This window comes from Sorghum bicolor, chromosome 1 (genome assembly GCF_000003195.3).
Source record: "Sorghum bicolor cultivar BTx623 chromosome 1, Sorghum_bicolor_NCBIv3, whole genome shotgun sequence".
Classification (NCBI taxonomy): domain Eukaryota; kingdom Viridiplantae; phylum Streptophyta; class Magnoliopsida; order Poales; family Poaceae; genus Sorghum; species Sorghum bicolor.
In genome coordinates, this window is record NC_012870.2 from 56,621,845 (window position 1) to 56,642,829 (window position 20,985).

The 20,985-nt window shown below is 43.2% G+C and overlaps 1 protein-coding gene across 1 annotated transcript; it reads left to right on the forward strand.

The window, feature by feature from the left end:
* On the forward strand, positions 3,292–10,369 carry LOC110433336. The gene is made up of 5 exons (XM_021455228.1): positions 3,292–4,025; positions 4,961–5,329; positions 5,413–7,573; positions 7,655–9,774; positions 9,869–10,369. Exons 1-4 carry the CDS (start codon positions 3,786–3,788, stop codon positions 9,724–9,726), a joined length of 4,842 nt encoding a protein of 1,613 aa, XP_021310903.1. The 5' UTR covers positions 3,292–3,785; the 3' UTR covers positions 9,727–9,774; positions 9,869–10,369.

Below are 20,985 nucleotides of genomic sequence, written 5' to 3' on the forward strand. Positions count from 1 at the left end.
AAATAAAAGGAAAACTAAACGCCGACGCAGCAGGTCCACCTTGCCACAGGAAGGTCGACGGCAGAACCACACGAGCCTAACAACCGGGAGACTCAGGGTAGTCCTCAGGAAAATCGCAATTGTACTCCTGATCGTCCGAGCAACCTTTAATGATTATAGCAAGGGTGAGCTCATGTCGAACTCAGCAAGCACAGACGAAAAGTAATGACATGCAAGGCTTAAAACAAGGTAAAGCTGACTTGGTTTGACTGCGGTAGCATTTTAGTTGATCACTTTAATTATGACTATTAACAGGACAACCTATTACTACTTATGAGTAGCATAAACCCAACCCTTAATTAGTGTAAGTAGTAATTAGCATCTTTTAAGTACTATCCTAAATATTATAGTAATCCAGGGATTAACCCCAATTATTAACACAGGATAGCAATCCTGCCAACACGGAATAGCCATTCCGCCAAAACACGAGGTAGCAACCTCGCCAAGTTCCATCTCCAAGTATCCAGTGAATCCAATTTGCTCATCAAGTGAGGGTCTGGGCCGCTCGTGACCGTGAGCACGGCTGATATATCAGTTTTACACTCTGCAGAGGTGTGCACTTTCACTCCAAGTCGTGATTCCCATTTGCCCGGGGTCGCGACTCCCCAAAACACTTCCAAGGTGAGCAGGCAGGGTTTCACTACGAGACCTTTCACAGGGTCCAACTAATAGGATGCCACTCGCAAGTTTTCGCCGGGGCGCTCGACAGTCGATACCCATAGCCATGGCGTACCGATCAACCGACAACTTAATATTCATTACCCAAGTTACTTCCTCACGCCTACCCGAAAAATAACACCCTACTAGTGGAGGTTCTGCTAATTAGTCAAGCCAGAGCCATATAGCTTGGAGCTGCACTGTAAGTCCCAGGGGGCCGCTCCCTGACTAAGTCCTTACGAAGAGCAGAGACGGGTACGCCCGGCAAACCGGACCACCAACGGTAGCCGCTCCCCTGTCACCACCATCATCACGATGCTCGCAAGCATCCAACATCGCCATCACCGCAGTGACCAAAGGTTCAGCACAGTTTAAGCATCAAGTTGAGTAGAGATTATTACTTGTTTAGGCATGTGTATGAGATGAGTAGAGCAGCTAAGCAAACCTAGTATAACCTAGACTACCCATACACATAACCCCAGGTGAACAAGGAATGGTAAGTAATGCTAGTCATGTCCTTAGGGTTTGCATTAATTGGACACATGCATGTAAAGTAAATGACATTAATGAATAGGTTCAAAATGATCAAACGGTGTCTGCACTTGCCTTGATCGATGTCGGGTTGCTCGAACTCAGCGGGATCCTGAACCTCTTCCTTCACGAACGTCTCGTTGGCTATACGCGACAATCATCAATCATAGGAACAATACATGCAAGCAAACAAACTTAATCAGAAACAGTACACCAAAGCATGCGAAAACAGAAAGCAACTGCACTACTGTATTCTACTCGACGAAACGAAACCATAGCGACCAGAATCACCTAAATCGGAGTTACAATGCAAAAGTTATGGCTAAAACAAGTTGAATGGCATTTATGTAGATAAACTGAACTATTTTTCGTAATAAAAACTAATTAAAAACTGAATTAAAACTCATTTTGGATTAAATCTGCAAAATCCGACGGCTGCAGGGGCTATTAAGCAAAACCAGGGGCACATTTCTAATTATTTTTGAACTCAGCTGGGCCGCGGGTTAATTTCAAAGAAAGGCAGGGGCCTTTTTGCAAAACAGCAGGGGCGCGCGGGCTGGCCGGTCCACGGCACAGTGCGGTGAACCGGGGCGCGGGGCAGGGCGGCCGCGGTCCATGGTGGACCGCGCCTGCGGGAGAGGCGTCGGCGGCTGCGTGGACCCGGTCCACGTGGACCGGCCGCACGGGGGCGCTGGGCCGCGGTCCACGGTGGACCGCGCGCCGTTGCGGGGCGGGTGCGCGCGCAGGGGCGGCCGGCGGGCGGCGGTGGCGCCATTGGCGCCGCTCGGAGCTCGCCGCGGCGGCGGTTCGTGGCGCGGGGAGGCGAGCCAAGGGCACCAACGGGTGCGGCTCGGCGAGACGAGCGCGTTGGAGGGCTCACCTCCGAGAAACGATGACGGCAAAGAGAAGCTCGACGGCGGCGGCGCGGATTTCGACGAAAAACGGCGGCGGCTCGGTTTCGGCGAAAACGGTGGCGGCGCGAGCTAGGGTTTTTGGGGGGGCGTGCGGGCGGACGAGGGACGCTATTTATAGCGCGGGCGAACCTCGGGGCGCGGGTTTTGCGCGGAAGCCGAGGAGGAGGCGGCACGGCTGTTGCTCCCGTCCGATTCGGACGGAGCTCGGGGATGACAGGCGGGTCCCACCTGCGGGGCCCACCGGTCAGCGAGTGGGCGAGAGGGGAGCCGGGTGCGCTGCGGCTGGGCGGGTGAGCTGGGCCGCGGCAGCGGCTTGGGCCGGGGGGAGAGGCGCTGCCCCTTTTTCTTTTTTTTTAGAAACAAATTGCTTCTCCTATTTAATTCTTTCTCCCAACAAAATAAATGCAAGCACCAGCAAACAAATCAAACAAAAATAAGTGCAGCAGCATGAATGCACACAAACATGTTTTCTACCTTATATTTAATTTTATTTAATTTTGTAAATTATTTAATAATTCCCAAAAATTCAAACTGAGCCAAAATTAAATCAAATTTAAACTAGATTTGAAATTCAAAAATTTGGAGTGTTATAACATAGGCGGTGAATGGCGGGAATGGGGGAGGTAACCCTAGGAACTTCGCACCATCTCCCCACGCATGGAATCGCCACGCCCGTGAGCTCGCGGGAGCACAGAGCGAGCCAGGCTGAAAAAATGGCCTATTTGAGCGTTCTTCGAGAACCAGGCCCGGGAGGAGTTTTTGCACGTACTCAGCGAGGCTCGGAAGCAAGACCAAGCAACCAAACAGAGGCAGACTGTATGGTTCGCCCATATGCAGCCAACCAAACAGCCCCTAAACACTCTTAGGCCTTATTTAGTTGGTGAATGATTTTGAGTTTGACTAACGTAACACTTTCGTTTGTATTTGATAATTATTATTTAATTATGGACTAACTAGATTTAAAGGATTCGTCTAAAAAATTATAGGTAAACTAGACAATTAGTTAATTTTTATCTATATTTAATATTTTATGTATATGTCTAAAAATTCGATGTGACGAGAAATCTTGAAAAATTTTGAGAAATTTTTAGAATTGAACAGGGCTTTAGTCATGATGAGTAATGAATTCACACCCAGTTCGCATGGTCGAATTTGCCTGTCCTGCTTTCCTCCTGTGTGGAACCGCAAAGGACGAGACGAGACATCATCTCCTCTCTCTCCCCATCTCTCGACCCGACCTCGCTCGCCGTGTCTGCCCCTGCTCTGCCCTGCCTGCCCCCCAGACGCGATCTCTCTCTGCCTCCGAATCGCCGAAATTCCCTTTCCTCCTCCGTCCCACCTCGGATCGAGTCCAAGCCACCGCGCGCCCAGCCCACTCCGCTGACCTAGCCCTGAAATCCCCAATCGAGCCCGACCGGAGCCCGTCGGTTCCGCCGGATTCGAGCTCCCACCGGTGAGACGGTTCGTCTTGATCGGTCGATTGGACTCGAATTCGGGTGTTCCGGATGCGGGCAGAGACGGATCTAGGGTTTCGGAGGGCCTAGGGTCTGCCGGCGTTCTGGTGATGGTGTTGCGGCGCGGTGCCGGAGCTCGGCGAGGTGGAGGTTTCGGCGGCGACGTTGGAGAAGATGCAACGAGCCGGATATGCATGGGTGGCGCGACACTGAGGGGTGCGACGGCAAGAGGCGGCGTCTTGTTCGGCTCATGTGGCCAGCGGCACGCGTAGAGGCAGAAGCTCCACCATCACCGTCAACAGCTACTACTCCTTCCCGTTTTTCTGTTCTCTCGCCTCGGACGACTTCTTATCAGCTAGCGGCGGTGGCGGCGCAGGAGAAGGAGTGCGTCGATTCTCCCCGCCCAGTGTCCCCAGGCTCCTTTATAAAGGTGCGTCTTCATTGGTTATTGCCATTGAACTTGCTCACCGTTATGAGATTCTGTCGATCTGATGATGATGATGATTATGATGTTAAGTATGACTATACTAGATTTCACTGCCTAGTTGGCAATTTAAAGACTAGCATGAGAAGTGTCATGAAATGTGTGTTGAGTTGGTTATTCCAATAGCAGTTGCTAGCGTGCTAATATGTAAACAGACTATATTTTGTATCACTGGATTGAATTCTATGGTCTTATCACCCTCAGCTTGAAAATTTCACCTTTTATTAGTTTTTAAGGAGTGTTAAAGCTTCTTTATGGAATTTTGCTAAGGATCATGGGCAGGTACCGTCCAATCAATATGTGTATTGTACTATTGTAACAGATTACTTAGGCCCCATTTGCACAGCTCCTCCACTAGCTTCAGAAGCTGTTGAGAGCTGTTTTGTGCCAAACGCGATAAAATAGAACAACTCCGCCAGATGAGGATCTCCTTAAAATGTGTTCTCATAAAGGGTGGATGGAGCTGAAAATAGTAGCTTCTCCCAGCTCCTACTCGCTCTGGTGGGCCTTGCATGGGATTCCATGAGAGCAGGTTTTAAGGAGCTCCACATGTAGAGCTGTTTTGCCAAACGGTTCACCAAAACAGCTTCATTGCCTCTGGTAGAGCTGTTTGTAGAGCTCAAGCAAAACAATAATGACTTCACTAGTGAAGTGGAGCTCTGCCAAACTCATATAATGCTTGTGCTGGTCTTCATTGTAATTAGTAATTACATGTTTTACTATTGTTTTTTCATTCCTTGTTTGATTACAAATATAATTCACACAGGGAGGTTGTAATTGTTCAATTCCTACACCAAAATAACAAGACCACATTGTAACATACTAACATGAAGGATGTTTTGTGCTCCTTGAACAAACAATAAGTACTGTTTAATTTTCAGGACGGGCGTGAGATTCAAGTTGGCGATTGTGCTCTTTTCCGGGCTGTTGATGTTCCTCCATTCATTGGATTGATACGTTGGATTGAGAAAAAGGAAGAAGGCTATCCCAGACTACGCGTTAGTTGGCTTTATAGACCTGCCGACATTAAGCTTAACAAGGGCATTCAACTGAACGCTGCACCAAACGAGATCTTCTACTCTTTCCACCAGGACGAGGCATCTGCTGTTTCCCTGCTGCACCCTTGCAAAGTTGCCTTTTTACGTAAAGGTGTTGAGCTCCCGGTTGGAATTTCTTCATTTGTATGTTGGCGTGTATACGATATTGACAACAAGTGTTTATGGTGGCTTACCGACCGAGACTATATTAATGTAGGTTCATTATTTATTTCATGTTTTTCTCTGTCCCTTGTATGTATTTATAATGCTGTTCCTTGCGTGAAACTTTTTACCAGGAACGGCAGGAAGAAGTAAATCGGCTTCTGTACAGAACAAGGCTAGAAATGCATGCTGCAGTGCAGTCCGATGGACGCTCTCCAAAGCGGCTAAATGGTTCATCAGCATCCCAGCAACTGAAGACTTCTACAGATGGTACACAGAATTGTGGTTTATCCAAGGGAAAGAAGAAGGAGAGAGTTGAGCAAGGAATTGATCCAGCTAAGCGGGATCGAGATCGTCTGCATGTTGATGATAGTGAGCCTGGAAGCAAGTTGGACGATATAAAGTCTGAAATAGCAAAGGTTGAAAAAGGTGGACTTCCAAACACAGAAGCGGTTGAAAAGCTTGTGCATCTTATGCAACTTGATCAGACTGAGCAGAGGGTAGACCTTGCTGGTCGGGTTATGCTTGCTGATGTTATTGCAGCTACAGAGAGCCCTGATTGTCTTGGCAGATTTGTGCAATCAAGGGGCCTTCCCGTGTTGGATAGTTGGCTTCAAGAGGCTCACAAAGGGAAGTCTGGCGACGGTAGTTCTAAAGAAGCAGATAAGCCTATTGATGACCTTCTCTTGGCGCTACTTCGTGCGCTAGCTAAATTGCCTATTGATCTCAGTGCACTGCAAAGTTGTAGCATTGGAAAATCTGTCAATCATCTCCGCAGCCACAAAAATTTGGAGATACAGAAGAAAGCTAAGTGTCTTGTTGAGAACTGGAAGAAACGCGTTGATGCTGAAATGAAGTCGAATGATTCGAAACCTTTAACTGGCCAATCTGCTTCCTGGCCTGGAAAAGCAGGTTTCCAAGAAATTTCAAATACTGGAAGCAAACGAGGTGGCTCAAGTGAGCACAGCCCAAAGAATGCAGCATCCACTGTTTCATCACTAAAGGTTTTGACTGATAAACCTGGGGGCACAGATGCTGTTGCAAAGTTGAATCATGTAGCTTATGTCTCTTCAAAAGGACAACATATACAACCCGGAAATGTTGCCGCCAACTTGAAGGACCAGCCCTGCAGATCAACTGGTGGTTCTGAGCTGCCTACTGTGAAAGAGGAGAAAAGTAGCAACTCGAGCCAGTCACTGAACAATAGCCATTCATGCTCTAGTGAGCCATCAAAGGATGCGAGAAGTTCAACTGCTGCTTCTGGTGGTGCTAGTAAAACTTCTGGAAGTTCTTCACGGGGCCATCAAAAGGCAACCAATGGACTTGTTTCAGGGAACCTGAAGGAAACTTCTGTGGGAAGATGTGTCTCCCTTGATCGATCTTTGCTGCCAGATAAATCATCTCCAACTGGATCAGCTTCTGAAAAAGGAGTTGACATGCCATCTGATCATGGAAATAATCATAGATTGATTGTTCGGTTTCCAAATCCTGGCCGTAGTCCTGCTAGAAGTGCAAGTGGAGGATCTTTTGAGGACACATCTGTTACTGGTGGTAGAGCATTGTCTCCTGTGGTTGCAGAGAGACATGAACAGAGTGACCGCAGAGTGAAAATGAAAACTGAAAATTCTCGGCCTCATTTAACCTCTGATGTTAATGCAGAGTCTTGGCACAGCAATGAAATTAAAGGAACTGCTGGTTCGGAGGAAGGTGAAAAATCACCATGTGCTATGTTAGATGACAACAGCAGGACACCTGATGATTCTGTTAAGGATGCACATGCATCACGAGTTGTATGCTCAGCCTCATCATATATGAATGAAAAAGGCATTTGTTCAAGTGAAACCAAGGTAGGAAACTCATTCAGCCCAATGAATGCTCTGATTGAAATCAAGTACTCTGAAGCTAATCATTCCTTGCATGCTGGAGACGACACAGCAATGGATCTTCTTGCTAGTGTGGCAGGAGAAATATCTAAATCTGAATTGGTTTCCCCATCTTCACCCAGAAATTCATCTGCAAAGAAATTGGGCTGTGAGGGTGACAATGCTGGGAAGGTTAAAGTAGAAAGTGATGTGGGCCCATCACAGGATCCAGGGCCAGCAGATGCTAAGAAAGTTGTTGGTGGGAAGGAAGTGAAAATCGATTCTTGTTTGGCTGCAAATGAGGAACAACGCCAAACTGTGCCATCTCCTGAGCTAGCAGATTCAAAAGCAGTTGGATCTTCAGTCAAAATTGAAATCCATGAAGGCCGTGCAAAAAAATGCTACTCTCAACCTGATTCAGTTGATTCCAAAGGTGAACATGATCAGAACTCCAATTTGTGCCACTCAGCTAATGCTAAAATTGTCAACGTGCCTAATATGGATTCATCTGCAGGTGAAAATCGGGATGCGTGTAGACAAGGGAAAGTTGAAGATGGCTGTACAGACAAGGATGGTGCTGTGGATTCTACATTGGGTAGTCAGTGTAGGCTGGTTGTTTCCAGTAGAAATTCAAGATTCGTTCTTGCTGGAGAATCTTCATTGTCTGCTGCTGATAAACAAGCCCAGGGTTTGTTGAAGTCATCAACTAATCATAAGAAGCTTCTGGGTGTATCAGGCCACTCAGGAGCCTTTAATAGCCGTGACAGTATGGCTGGCAAATTAGATTTGATGGCTGCAGAGGTGAAAAAAGCTGATGTTGTGGGTGATAGTAGCATACTGCGGAATGAGGAGGAAAAGTATGAAAATGCTTCTTTCCCTTCGGCTGATGTTCCAAAACTAGTTGTAGCTGCAGCGTCCCCAGAAAGTGGGATTAATAAGGCGATGAAAGAATCAAAAGACACTTCAAGTGAATCCAACAGTCATGTAAAATCTGAAGGTGTCAATTCTCAGCAAAGTGAGCATAGTGCAAAGCAGAGTTCAAAAAAATCCAGTGATGGTGTGAGTGGAAAGGATGACGGAAAAGATGACCTTGTCTCATCAGATGAAGGTTCTTCTCTAGCTGCCCACACCATGTCAAATGCTACAGCAAAGCTTGACTTCGACTTGAATGAAGGAATACCTGGGGATGATGGGCATCAATCTGAGCCAACTATCTCACCTGCTATATGTTCCTCAACGGTCCATTTAACTGGGCTTTCGCCATTTACTTCACCTGTTACATGTGGGCTTCAGTCAGCTCCAATAACAGTAGCTGCTCCAGCCAAAGGACCCTTTGTTCCTCCTGAGAACCTACTAAGAGCAAAGCCTGAGATCGGGTGGAAAGGTTCAGCAGCTACGAGTGCATTCCGCCCAGCCGAACCGAGGAAGATTTTGGATATGCCTGCCACCACACATGACATTCCAGTATCTCATACTGCTGGGAAGCAGTCTCGCCCCATGCTTGGTTTTGATTTGAATGTTGCAGGTGACCAAGCTCTACAGGAAGATATCCCAGAGAGTTCTGCACAGACTACCTGCTCTGAATCTGGAAATACGAAAAGTCGAGATGGCTCATCACGTAGTGCTGGCATTGAGCTTGATCTGAACAGAGCTGATGAAGTTGCAGATAATGGCCAATTTATGTCAAATGCTTCACACACAGTTGAACTCCCATTGGCATCAACAAGGTCATTACCTGGAATGGTCTCTAATGCTGGTATGAATATCTTGAGGGACTTTGATCTTAATAGTGGACCAGACCTTGATGATGCTGTCACTGAACCTGTGCCAAAGAACCTACCTGCTAAGAATTCAAGCAGTATTCAATTCCTACAAGTTCCTGGTTTAAGGATGAATAATGTTGCCATGAGTAATTTGTCACCATGGCTTGCCCCTGCTAACCCTTGTGGTCCAGTAGCTATACAATCGTTTTTGCCTTCTAGAGGAGAACAGCTGTACCAAATTGAGGCTGCATCCGGAGCCCAGAGGATTATCGCGTCTACCACTGACAGTGGCCAATTTGGAGGTGATCCCTGCAGGCCTCCAGTTATATCAACGTCCCCAGCGATGGTTTTTCATCCGCCTGCATATCAATACGCAGGATTCCCTTCTTTTCCTCCAACTGTCCACCTTCAAGCACCTGCATTTTCAGTTGGATCAGCAACATTTGCAAATTCTGCATCTGCAGTTCCATATTTTCAAACACTCTCTCCCACTCTTGTTGGCCCAGCAGGATCATTACCTGCCCAGCATTCAAGGCAGTATGCTATAAATCTTGCTGAGGGTAGCAGCAGTGGACGTGACAGTAGTCGTAAATGGGAAAGTCAGGGCCTTGATCTTAACTCAGGCCCTGGAAGTATAGATTTAGAAGGAAAGGATGCACGGGCACCTTTACCATTCAGACAAAATTTGATCACACCCCCACATGGCTTTGCAGAAGATCAAGGAAGAATTTACCAAATGCCAGTTGTAGGAACAAAGAGAAAGGAACCTGATGGCAGTTGGGACACAGAAAGGTCTACATACAAGCAATTGTCATGGCAATGAGGGCTCTGAAGGAGATCATTTTGCACCCGACTGGTTTGTGATGAGCATGTACGTAGTTGATTCAAACTTTTGAGGTCTGTTCAATTTGTTATTATCAGTTGCTTATCCTGTGAAATTTGTGGAACTGTGCTTATATTTACAGAGGTACCAGCATGTAGAACTTGGACGGTGTCTGTCACTGGACTATACTCATAGTCATAGGGGGATTCATCTCAATGAAGATGATGTGGGTTGAGAGGAAATGAAAAGTTTCTGTAATTTCTGTAGATTTTTCGTAGCTGTTAGGCTTTTTTGTTCTAATTTACTCAGCAGGGTATGGCTTCGGAGGAATATTTGTGATCCTGAGCTCTGGAGCTACTGTAATTAGACCGGCCGCTCTGTTTGTTGGTGATAAACTGTTATGCATATGCTGCAAATTTACATAAGAATTTAGATGTGACCTTGTATTTAGCTGGGGGAAGCGTTACGTCAGCTGACCATATAAACGCTGGTGCAACGGATAGTCCAGTTGCTACGCCATCAATCTTGTGATGTCGGGCAGCTGTATGTATAAGAATTCCAGCAGATAAGCAAGGTGTAATTTTTTGCTGTTTATTTGACACAGAATACATTCTGGTTTTCATCATGATTCTATTTTTTTTAATCTTATTGTTATTTGAGGGAGGTGATGGCTGCTGCTAGCCTGCTACAAATAATGTGCAATAGTGGGTTCAGGTGACTCAGTCACCTGTGCTTGGTTGGAGAGCTGGGCGAGCCGGGTCGGAGTGGGCGAGCCGGGTCGGAGTGAACTCGTTCCTGTAGCTGTTTGGTTGGAGGATGAGAGGGTTGGGTTGGCTTCAGGGTAGAATATTTCTCTCAGATGCGGGTTGGATTTGTCCGTCAAAATCTAGCGGACGGAGCCGCTCCAGTCGGGTTGGCTCCCACCAAACACTGAACGGAGCCGGAGCCGCTCTGTCCTTAATTCTTCAACCAAACACTAAAATGGTTGGCTCCGTTCCCAAAAGTAGAAGTGTAACCAAACACTGAACGGGTTGGCTCCGTTGGCTCCGTCCCCAAAAACTGGGTTGGATCCAACCCAATCCACCCAACCACCAACCAAACACACGGTTAAATAGCGATAGAAGGTTCTTAAGCCAGCTACAAAAAATTATGAGCAAACAAATGACCCTCTCAACCTGCTTCTTCACTTTGCGCAAACTATGTTCCTCTCAACCTGCTTCACTTAATTTTATTTCGAAAGTTGAACATGATTACAAATCCAATCTGTTCCCGTCAGCTAATGTCATGAAGACCAATGAATTATATGCAGGTGAAGATCCAGGTGCCTGTGATGTCCACAATAAAGTTGAAGTGCTGTTGAAACTTGAATCTACATTGGGTAGCCAGGCCAGTGTAGCTTGGTTTGGGAAGTGAACAGATGGGTGAGGCGTCGTACATTCGATAGCATCTGAAGAGCTTCCTCATGTATGTCTAAAACACCTTATTATCACATTCGGTCCAAATTGGATGTGGCTCCTAGTGGTTCATAAGTACGTTGATATGAGATTTTGGGTGGACTAGACCAATATCTATTGTTTTTAGAGTACATATCACTATATTTAGGCTAACTCTTTTACGTGAAGTGGGTCGAAAACATAACGTTATATGTCTTGCTAAGACCTTGTTTGAATGCACATCTATTCATCTCAACCTACATGTGTTAAAGTGAATTAGATTAGAATTAAACTAAGTTTCATCCAAATCCACTCCAACACATGGATTGAAGTATATAGACATGCATTAAGTCCTAAACTGCACTCTTTTCGTGTCCCTACTTTTAAGTTCTGACTCGTCTACGATGACTAAGATGCAAACTTGGAGAGAACAAAATGGACACAATGGGCTGCTAGATCCGAGGGTGTATTGATATGGTGAATTTTGCTGGGCATTTATCAAAAAAAAAAGTCTGTTTTATCTTCCTCAACTGTCATGAAAATCTATTTTTTCTCCCTGAACTCTAAAGTCAGACAGAACACTTCCCTTGATTTTTAAAATCATTCATCTTACCTCCTTGGCCCTGTTTTAAACGGGTTTGAAGGCGGATTTATCTTTTTCCCTTTTTATTTATTTCAGCTAAATCTTTGAAAAATCATAGTAAATCATAGGAAAAATCATAAAATGAAAAATCTAATTTTGTTACTCCACATGAATAGATCTAGCATATAATATAGTATGCTTTAGTACAAAGTTTTTGATGTAGCTTCGGATCTATCCTTTTCTGTAATTAAATGGAATAATTCATAGCTACAGTTTTTATGGTCCAATTATGATGAAATTTTTATGATGGGCTAATTATTGTATGCGTAAACTGTAGTAAAATTTCATACCCATTAGATCATGTATAACTTAGTTATAGGTTTTATTTAAGATTATGCTAATTAAATATAAATAAATCTATAAGTAAGGTATACATAATCCAATGAGTATGAAAATTTTACTATAATTTAACCATACAATAATTACCCCATCATAAAAAAAATTAATCACAATTAGACCACAAAAACTGTAACTATGAATTATTTCAATTAATTACAAAAAAGCATAGATCTATAGCCACAACAAAAAGTTTGTACTAAACTACACCATATTATATATTCACTGTGTAGATCTACTCACGTTGAGTTCAACAAAATTAGATTTTTTATTTTATGATTTTCTGTGATTTACTATAATTTTTTAAAGATTCAGCCAAGATAAATAAAAAGAAAAGGACAAAATTGTCTTTAAAGCTACTTATAACAGGATCAGGAAAGGAAGATGAACGGTTTTAAAAATTGAGGAAAATGTTTTGCCTGAATTTGTAGTCTGAAGAGAAAAACGGACTTTCATAAAATTTGAGAGAGGTAACGTGAATTTTTTCTGCATTTATCTCACTCTCGAGTCTTGTCATAGATGGGCTGGCGCTTGCAAGATGTCTTTGGGCTGATCTGGAGCTTGGTTGACGGGCCGGCGGAGCTAGCTCACGTATAACCTGCTAAACTGACTGCTCCCCACGAGATCCATACGTACACGCACCGGCACCGCTAGAAGGTAATAGAGCAGCAGAGCTGTAGTCCTTCACTCCTTTTGCTTGGTTTTGCTTTTGCCCACTACATATTGATGGAAAACTTCAATAAGAAGCTACATCAACCTAGTTATTAGTTACATGAATAGTAAGTACTCAGTTTATCCTAAATTATAATTTATTTTAAGAATCTTGAAGAGAGTAATCTGTTCACTTAAACTTATCTGTTCAATCTATCAGTCATTCAACAAATATTTATCTCATAATAAATCAGCGAACAATACTTTTAGCCATGACTTTTCATTTATAATGCCAACTAAATATTATTAAATTCTTCATTAACTACTATATATTTTTATAGCATTACTAATTTGATGTAAATTTTTTTATAATTCTCTCTATCATTTGATTAAATTTAAAATGGTTTGATTTTTTAAAATTGTTGAGATAACTTATAATTTGAAATGAAGATAGTAAGCATTAAGCTGCGTGGTTGAGTCGTTCGCCCGATGGAGGCCTGTGTAGTTCACACCGAAAACAAAAAAAATTTCAAGATTTTCCGTCACATTGAATTTTTCGACACATGCATGAAGCATTAAATATAGACGAAAATAAAAACTAATTGTATAGTTTACATGTAAATCGCGAGACGAATCTTTTGATCCTAGTTAGTCTATAATTAGACAATATTTACCACAAACAAACGAAAATGCTACAGTAGCGAAATCTAAAATGTTTTCGCATCTAAACAAGCCCTGGTGGTAGAGACGCAGCGACGCAGAAGAAGAGCGCGCGCGCACCGACAGATAACAGATGCGTGCTTTACTGTAGGTATCATGACAAGTTGACGACGAAGCACGGCCAGACCCAGGCGCCCATGCATTTAACCGTACACGACGTTTTTAACTACATGCTACTCACTTAATCCTACCCCATTTTAGGCATGGTTTAGTTCTCAATTTTTTTGCTTTGGACTTCGTAGTATTTTCGTTTTTATTTGGCAAATATTGTCCAACATAAACTAACTAGGCTTAAAAGATTCATCTTGCGATTTACAAGCAAATTGTGCAATTAGTTTTAGTTTTTGTTTATATTTAATGCTCCGTACATGTGCTGTAAGATTTGATGTGACGGACAATCTTGAATTTCTTTTTGTTTTTGAGGTGAACTAAACAAGGCCTTAATTAAATTTATGTAAAAACTTATTAATATTTAATATACTAAATATATATCACCAGATTCATCATCAAACATAATTTTATAATATATATTAATTTGGTGTTATAAACAATAACAGTTTTACCTATATATTTAATAAAACTTTAGGTATTTTATTAACTAGAAAAGGTATCCATTTTTTGATAGAGATAGTGGTAGTCTATACTCCCATTGTTCCAAAATAAGTACGTATGTACTTTGAGGAGTCAAATAAATTTAAGTTTGATAAAATCTATATATGATAAAATACTACTCAATCCATCTAAAATTATAAGACGTTTGACTTTCTAAGTTTGACCACTCATCTTACTCAAAAAATATGTGCAAACATAGTCAAATTTAGGCCTTGTTTAGATCCAAAAACTTTTTAGATTTTGACACTGCAGTACTTTCGTTTGTATTTGGTAATTATTGTTCAACCGTAGACTAACTAGGCTCCAAAATTCATCTCGTAAATTACAGACAAATTATGCATTTAGTTATTTTTTTATCTATATTTAGTGCTCTATGCATGTGCTGGAAGATTTGATGTGATGAAAATCTTGATTTTTTTTTAGATTTTGGGGTGAACTAAACAAGGCCTTAAGTCATTTTTGAAGAACTTTTATTAATAATAAACTAAGTAACAACAAAAGAAGTGATATTTTACATAAATTTTTGTAAAAGATAAATAGTCAAATTTGATGTTAAAAAGTCAAACGTTTTATAATTTGAGATGAATCGAATAATATTTATAATGTTAGATCATCATCATTAGATTAATTACATCATATATTTTTATATAGATTTTTTAGAGATATAAATACTAATAATATTTTCAATAAATCTAGTTATTTTTTAGATTGTTTCACTCCTTAGACCAAGTACAATAATGGGCTTATAGCCAAACTAATGCTGATGCGGAGGAGAGAAGAGAGGGGAGAGATGATAGCTAGGCTCTTATGTAAACACCAAGCTGGGCACGAATGCATAGGTAGTGGTGGGCCAAAATAACAAGTGTTGTGAGAAAGAATAAAAAATAGAAGATGTTTTAGAGACAAGTATGAGACAATTTATTATATAACTTGGCTTTAATCATTTGGTTTATAGACAAGCACTTGACTCTATTAGGACAGTCTTAATGGACAATGTCACTGTATGGTTTCACATACCAACACGTCATCAAGATTGAAATGAAACCATCTATGAAGCATTTCACTTTGTTGTTTCCAAGGCTAAGCAAAGTATTTAATTACTACAAAATAATTGGATCACATGCAAGATAGTGAAACGATTTAGCCCTCAGTGGGGATTTCATCCCGTTTCACCGCGTGGGAAACAACGTCCGCGGGTTTCACCATGGTGAAACTACTTCCTTTTACCAGTCTCAATGCATAGTTTTATGTCACAGTTACCAAGACTATAAACTAGGTAACCGAACCATAAGAGTTTCATGGGGATGAAACTCCTCTCTCGTATAATGAAACTCCTTCATTTAATGACTCTGCCAAGTTAGCAATTTTGCTTATGTGGCACCCTATTTAATGTGCATGACACTCTCATGAAACATGCATTGAGACTTACTTTATCTCCTCTTTATTTCATGCAAAAAGTGTGGTTTTAGTGACATGACGTTCTAATAAATATACTCTCTCCGTCCCCAAATACTGCTATTTCTAGCAGATTTCAGACAGATTAATGTGGCAAACAAAAGACCATTCTGCCCTCAATTAATTTGGGTTCCACCATTTAATCATGCACATTAAGCCATGGTTCTCTGGTTCCAACGAGCTGCATTTAATGTCAACTAAACAGACTCAAACAATTAATATGCGCTAAAGTACTACTCCCTAGAAGAAATTAAATGGGCTGGTGGACCACGGAAGTTCCGAGGAGAAATTAAATGGGCTGGTGGACTGAGTATGCTGGTAGAAATAACAATATTTATGGACAAAATTTTCTTCTAGAAATAGCAGTATTTAGGAACGGATGGAGTACATGATATCTTAGTAAAACCTGCATTCAAACTGACCTTGTTGATTGACCTTGCTCTTATGGCCTTGTTTAGTTCGCAAAATTTTTCAAGATTCCCCGTCACATCGAATCTTGCGGCACATGCATGGAGCATTAAATATACATAAAAACAAAAACTATTTGCACAGTTCATCTGTAAACCGCGAGATGAATCTTTTGAGCCTAGTTACTCTATAATTGGACAATGTTTGTCAAATAAAAACTGAACAAGGCCATAACTCCGGATGCAGCAGCAGCCTGCACCAGGCAGGCAGGTCATCCACTCATCCTACGTCTACGGCGGACGGACGTACGTGCGTGCGTGGCCAGCAGTATGTAGTGCGTGCATACAGTACGTAGTACGTAGGTGCATCGATCCAGATGTCATGCGGTTGATCCGTAGCAGTAGCAGCAGCACATCTGTACCGGCACAAAAGGCAAGGCATTTACGCCGCGGGCAGACGGGTCAGCATGCATGCATGTGGCGTGATGGAGGGGCACGCACATTTACGCTGCCTGGCCCTGGCTGAACTTGAATCTTTTTTGTGCAATCGTGCTGGCCGTCGGTCCGTAAGAGTCCATCAAAAACTGTAGGATCAAGTAGTACGGCGGAGGATCAATGGGATTTTACCCATCCAAATCTTGCACATAAAAACCGCATCAGCGGCTCAAAGTACGTACTCCGTTCAACATTGTAGTAGTAGTAGTAGTACGGATACCATGCACGCAGCTTGAAAGCTCAAAACGAAACAAAAATTTGCACGCGCCTTGAGAGTAAAAAGTTTGATCCGGTCGCAGGCTCGTAGCCGCCGCGCGGGCAGAACACCACAGTGCACCGGCCGCAGGAAGAGTTGTCCTGGCCTGCCTGTCCCGTCCCGTGTCGGACTGATGATCCCGCAGACCCGACTTCAGGTCAACGTCAACGCGCCGGGGCCCACGTGCAGAGGGTACTGCTAGGCCTTGTTTAGTTTCAAAATTTTTTGCAAAATGAGCACTGTAGCACTTTCGTTTGTATTTGACAAATATTATCTAATTATAGACTAACTAGGCTCAAAAGATTCGTCTCGTCAATTCCGACCAAACTGTGCAATTAGTTTTTATTTTCGTCTATATTTAATACTCCATGCATACGTCTAAAGATTCGATGTGACGAAAAATCTGAAAAATTTTACAAAATTTTCTAGGAATTAAACAAGGCCCTAGTTTGTCGAGCTCTTCTTGTTGACACGCACCGGTGTCTGCGCGGCTGCACCTGCCCCCGGACCGTTTGGACGGGACGGCCTTGCAGTTGCAGGCTCCCGTCGTGTAGCGCTTTTCCGCTTGACGTGCCGTGTTATCCACATGTCCCAAGTCCCAACCAAAATACGACCTACTCCCTCCGTCCCAAAAAGAATGTCGTTTTAGGTTTTTGTGCCACAATTTTGACTCAATTTGTAGAAAATACATGCAATATTTTTATCTCTAAATAAATTTGTTAAAAAACTAGACTTAAAGATCTTTCCAATGATACTAATTATGTACTATAAATATTAATATTTTTTACTATATATTTAGTTAAAATTATTTCTCGGAAAGCGAAAACGACACTTATTTTGGGACGGAGGGAGTATGTAGCAGTACCAGACTACCAGTACATAAACAAATTCCATCCGCATCAACAAGATACGACACACGTTGCATGCCTGTCGACAACGACAGCGGTAATCACAAATTCTTATTAACCGTCCAAGACACTTTTACGATCATGCTCATGCATGCCTTGCACCCAAGTTCTCGACCTCTCCGTGTAGCTCTCTCCGTTCTAAATTATAAATCATTTCAAAAATTTTGGAAAGTTAAAATATTTTTAAATTTGATAAAAAATATAGAGAAAAATATAAAGATTTATGTCATAAAATAGGTACACTATGAAAATATAACTAACAAAGAATCTAATGATACCAAAAATGTTATTATTTTATTATATAAATTTGGTCAAATTTGAAAAACTTTGCCTCTCCAAGATTCTTGTAATGACTTATAATTTGAGACGGATAGAATATACTATTTAAAGGATTTGATATATTTAATAAAATTTGATTTATCGAAAAATAAGATATATATTTGTTTGTAGAAAAAGGGAGTAATGATGAGCGGAAAGTCCTCTCCTGGGCTCCTGGCCCTGGCCCTGCTGGAGGCTGGAGCGGGAGGCTGCCCGGAGCACGACTGCACCTGCACCATCTTTTGAAACCCCACCTCTCGATGGACGGATCCGATACAGGCCTTGTTTAGTTCGCAAAATTTTTCAAGATTTCCCGTCACATCGAATCTTGCGGTACATGCATGGAGCATTAAATATACATAAAAACAAAAACTATTTGCACAGTTCATCTGTAAACAGCGAGATGAATCTTTTGAGCCTAGTTACTTTATAATTGGACAATGTTTGTCAAATAAAAACGAAAGTGCTACAGTGCCGTTTTTCACAACTTTTTGCGAACTGAACAAGGCCACAATCGATTTCCCCCGGCCCTGGCCTGGTGGGATGTGGCGGGACCCACTCGCAGCGGTAAAGGCATTAGGGCACTTACAATGCAGACTCTATCATAGAGTCTAAAGTTATTTATTATCTCGAATAATGTGGACTTAGAGTCTAAATAAGACTTGGAGTCTTATTTTTTCTACCTTTTTCTTCAATAAATATGCTGCCACATCAGCAAAATACCATAAATAATGTGTAATTAATTGTCTTGGACTCTGTGATAGAGTCTTGCATTGTGAGTGCCCTTATCATCGCCCGCCCGCCCGGCCAGTCCGCCCTACATCCTCGGAAACCGAGCCGGCAGCGGGGCCCACACATGTTCCTCGGCGGGCTCCCCGGTCACGTGACAGCCCCTGGAATCGTGGCATCCTGGACTGCGGCATCGCGGTCCCACATGCCAGCCAGCCACCCTCTCCCTCCCTCCCTCCCTCCCTGCGTGTGCTCCTGCTCCCTCTGACCAGGCTCGCGCTGCTGACCAGCCACCACCACCGGTGCGTGCGCTCCAGCCAGTCTCCAATCCATCCAGCGGCGGCACTCGTCGCCGCGCGCACCTCTCGCAGGCCATACCCGCGCATCCCGGCCTCCCTGCCATGTGGGCCCAGGTGGGGCCAACCTGGGCCGCCCGCCGAATGGCCGCGCTGGTACGTGTCCCTCCAAAGTAGGCCACCCTTTTTTTGCCCCTCTCCCTCTCTGCGTGCGCGAAATAAAAAAAAAAAAAACTGGCGACGACGAGAAAGAAAAAAATTGGCGGGAGTGGGAAAGAAGAAGAGAAAAAGCTGAGAGCCAAAGGAAAGCAAAAAGAAAACGCAAAAAACAATTTGGCCCTCCCTCCGATTGATTCCTCCCCCCGTTGCACGCCAAAAAAGACAAGCCCTTTTTTTTAATCGCCCTGTTGATAATACTACTACGTTACTAACAGCTGTATTAGCGGTAAACAACTGGCTTCGCTAATTCGCGCCTACCGCGCGACTGCTTTCGGTGCCGCTGTATCTGTAGCAATATAGGAGTACTGACAAAAGAAAAGAGAAAAAACAAACAACCGAGGAAATGGCCTCTCAGGAACCATTTCTTTAATTCGAGCGATGCTATGCCTACAGAAGAAACTTGCATTGCATGTAAACTCTAGCCACGTACTGTTCGCTTCCTTCCAAAATGCAACTTATTTTTAGTTTACCTATTTGAAGAAAATAAAAGATACATAGAATACTTAGGCCCACTTCATTAGTGAAGCTGTTTTTAGGGCTTTAGCTCCATGAACAGCTCTATCGGTGGAGCTGAAGCCATTTTGGTAAACCGTTTGGTAAAATAGCTCTTTTCTTAAAATGTGCTCTCACATAATGCCACATAGGATGAGGTGAAGCCGAAAGAAGCCACTATTTTTGGCTCCTTCATACTCCAAAGCTCTCTGAGAGCATGTTTTTAGGGGCTTCATTGGTGGAGCTATTCTATTTTACCCCGTTTGGCACAAAACGGCTCCAAACGGCTTCTGAAGCCGCTAAAGAAGCCGTGCCAAACAGGGCCTTATATTAAAAACATTGAAAGTGCATCTAGACCTTAAGTGGAGTTTGAAGGATTAAATAGCAACACAATTAAATAACCAATGTATTTTATGAGATTTACACGTATTTACAGTGGTGGACCTAGATTTTAACCAAGACTAGAGCCATTTTTTATTGCCAAAACCTAAAGCTACACTATAATCTATATGTCATATAGAAAAACAATTAATTGCAAAGAAAATATGCAAATCAAGAGGAGTCTCAAAGAAACTCTGGTGTTCAATGGCCCCTATTGTTCAGGTACTCGATAGAAATATAATGCTGAAGTCCGGTTCTCTTCATCTTCTAAACTATAATTTTAGAATGTAACTAAAATAGAAACTTTTCGAAATAAAAACTGCAACAAAGGTTGAAAATTTGAAATTGGAAAACCAGATGCAAACCAGGGTTATGCTTCTGTCTTCTTGTTCGTCTGCTACTGCTTGGTTTGGCTAGTGCCCAACGGCCAGCACCCCTTGCTGCCTGGCGGGCAACGGGCAGCAGAGTAGGGCCGAGGAGAACACCCCTAGGGCACTAGGCAGTGAGCGACGAGCAAACAAGCGGGGCTAGGGAAGCCACCACTGAGGCGCTGCGCTGGCGGCCTACTAATGTCGGAGCCGCAGAGTGTGAAGTGGAGGGGGCGAGCCGGCCAAGGGCGTAGCACAAAGTAGAGGGGGCGAGTGGCGACAAGGTGATGCACCTAGCCGCAGCTGACGGTGCGGAGCAATGCGACTCTAGGCGAGACTCACACCATCACGCGAATGAGGCGGCAAGACTCCAACATCCAAACGCGAGCGATCGTTGCCCTATTCCAAGCTTGGCTTGGACTTCTTGGTTGGGCTGATGTGTGATGGGCTAAAAAATTGAAGAATTGCTCCTTTGCTAGGGTCTTGAATAGGGCCACGGCTCTAGTGCTAGGTCTGCCAATGGGTATTTAGTCACATGTA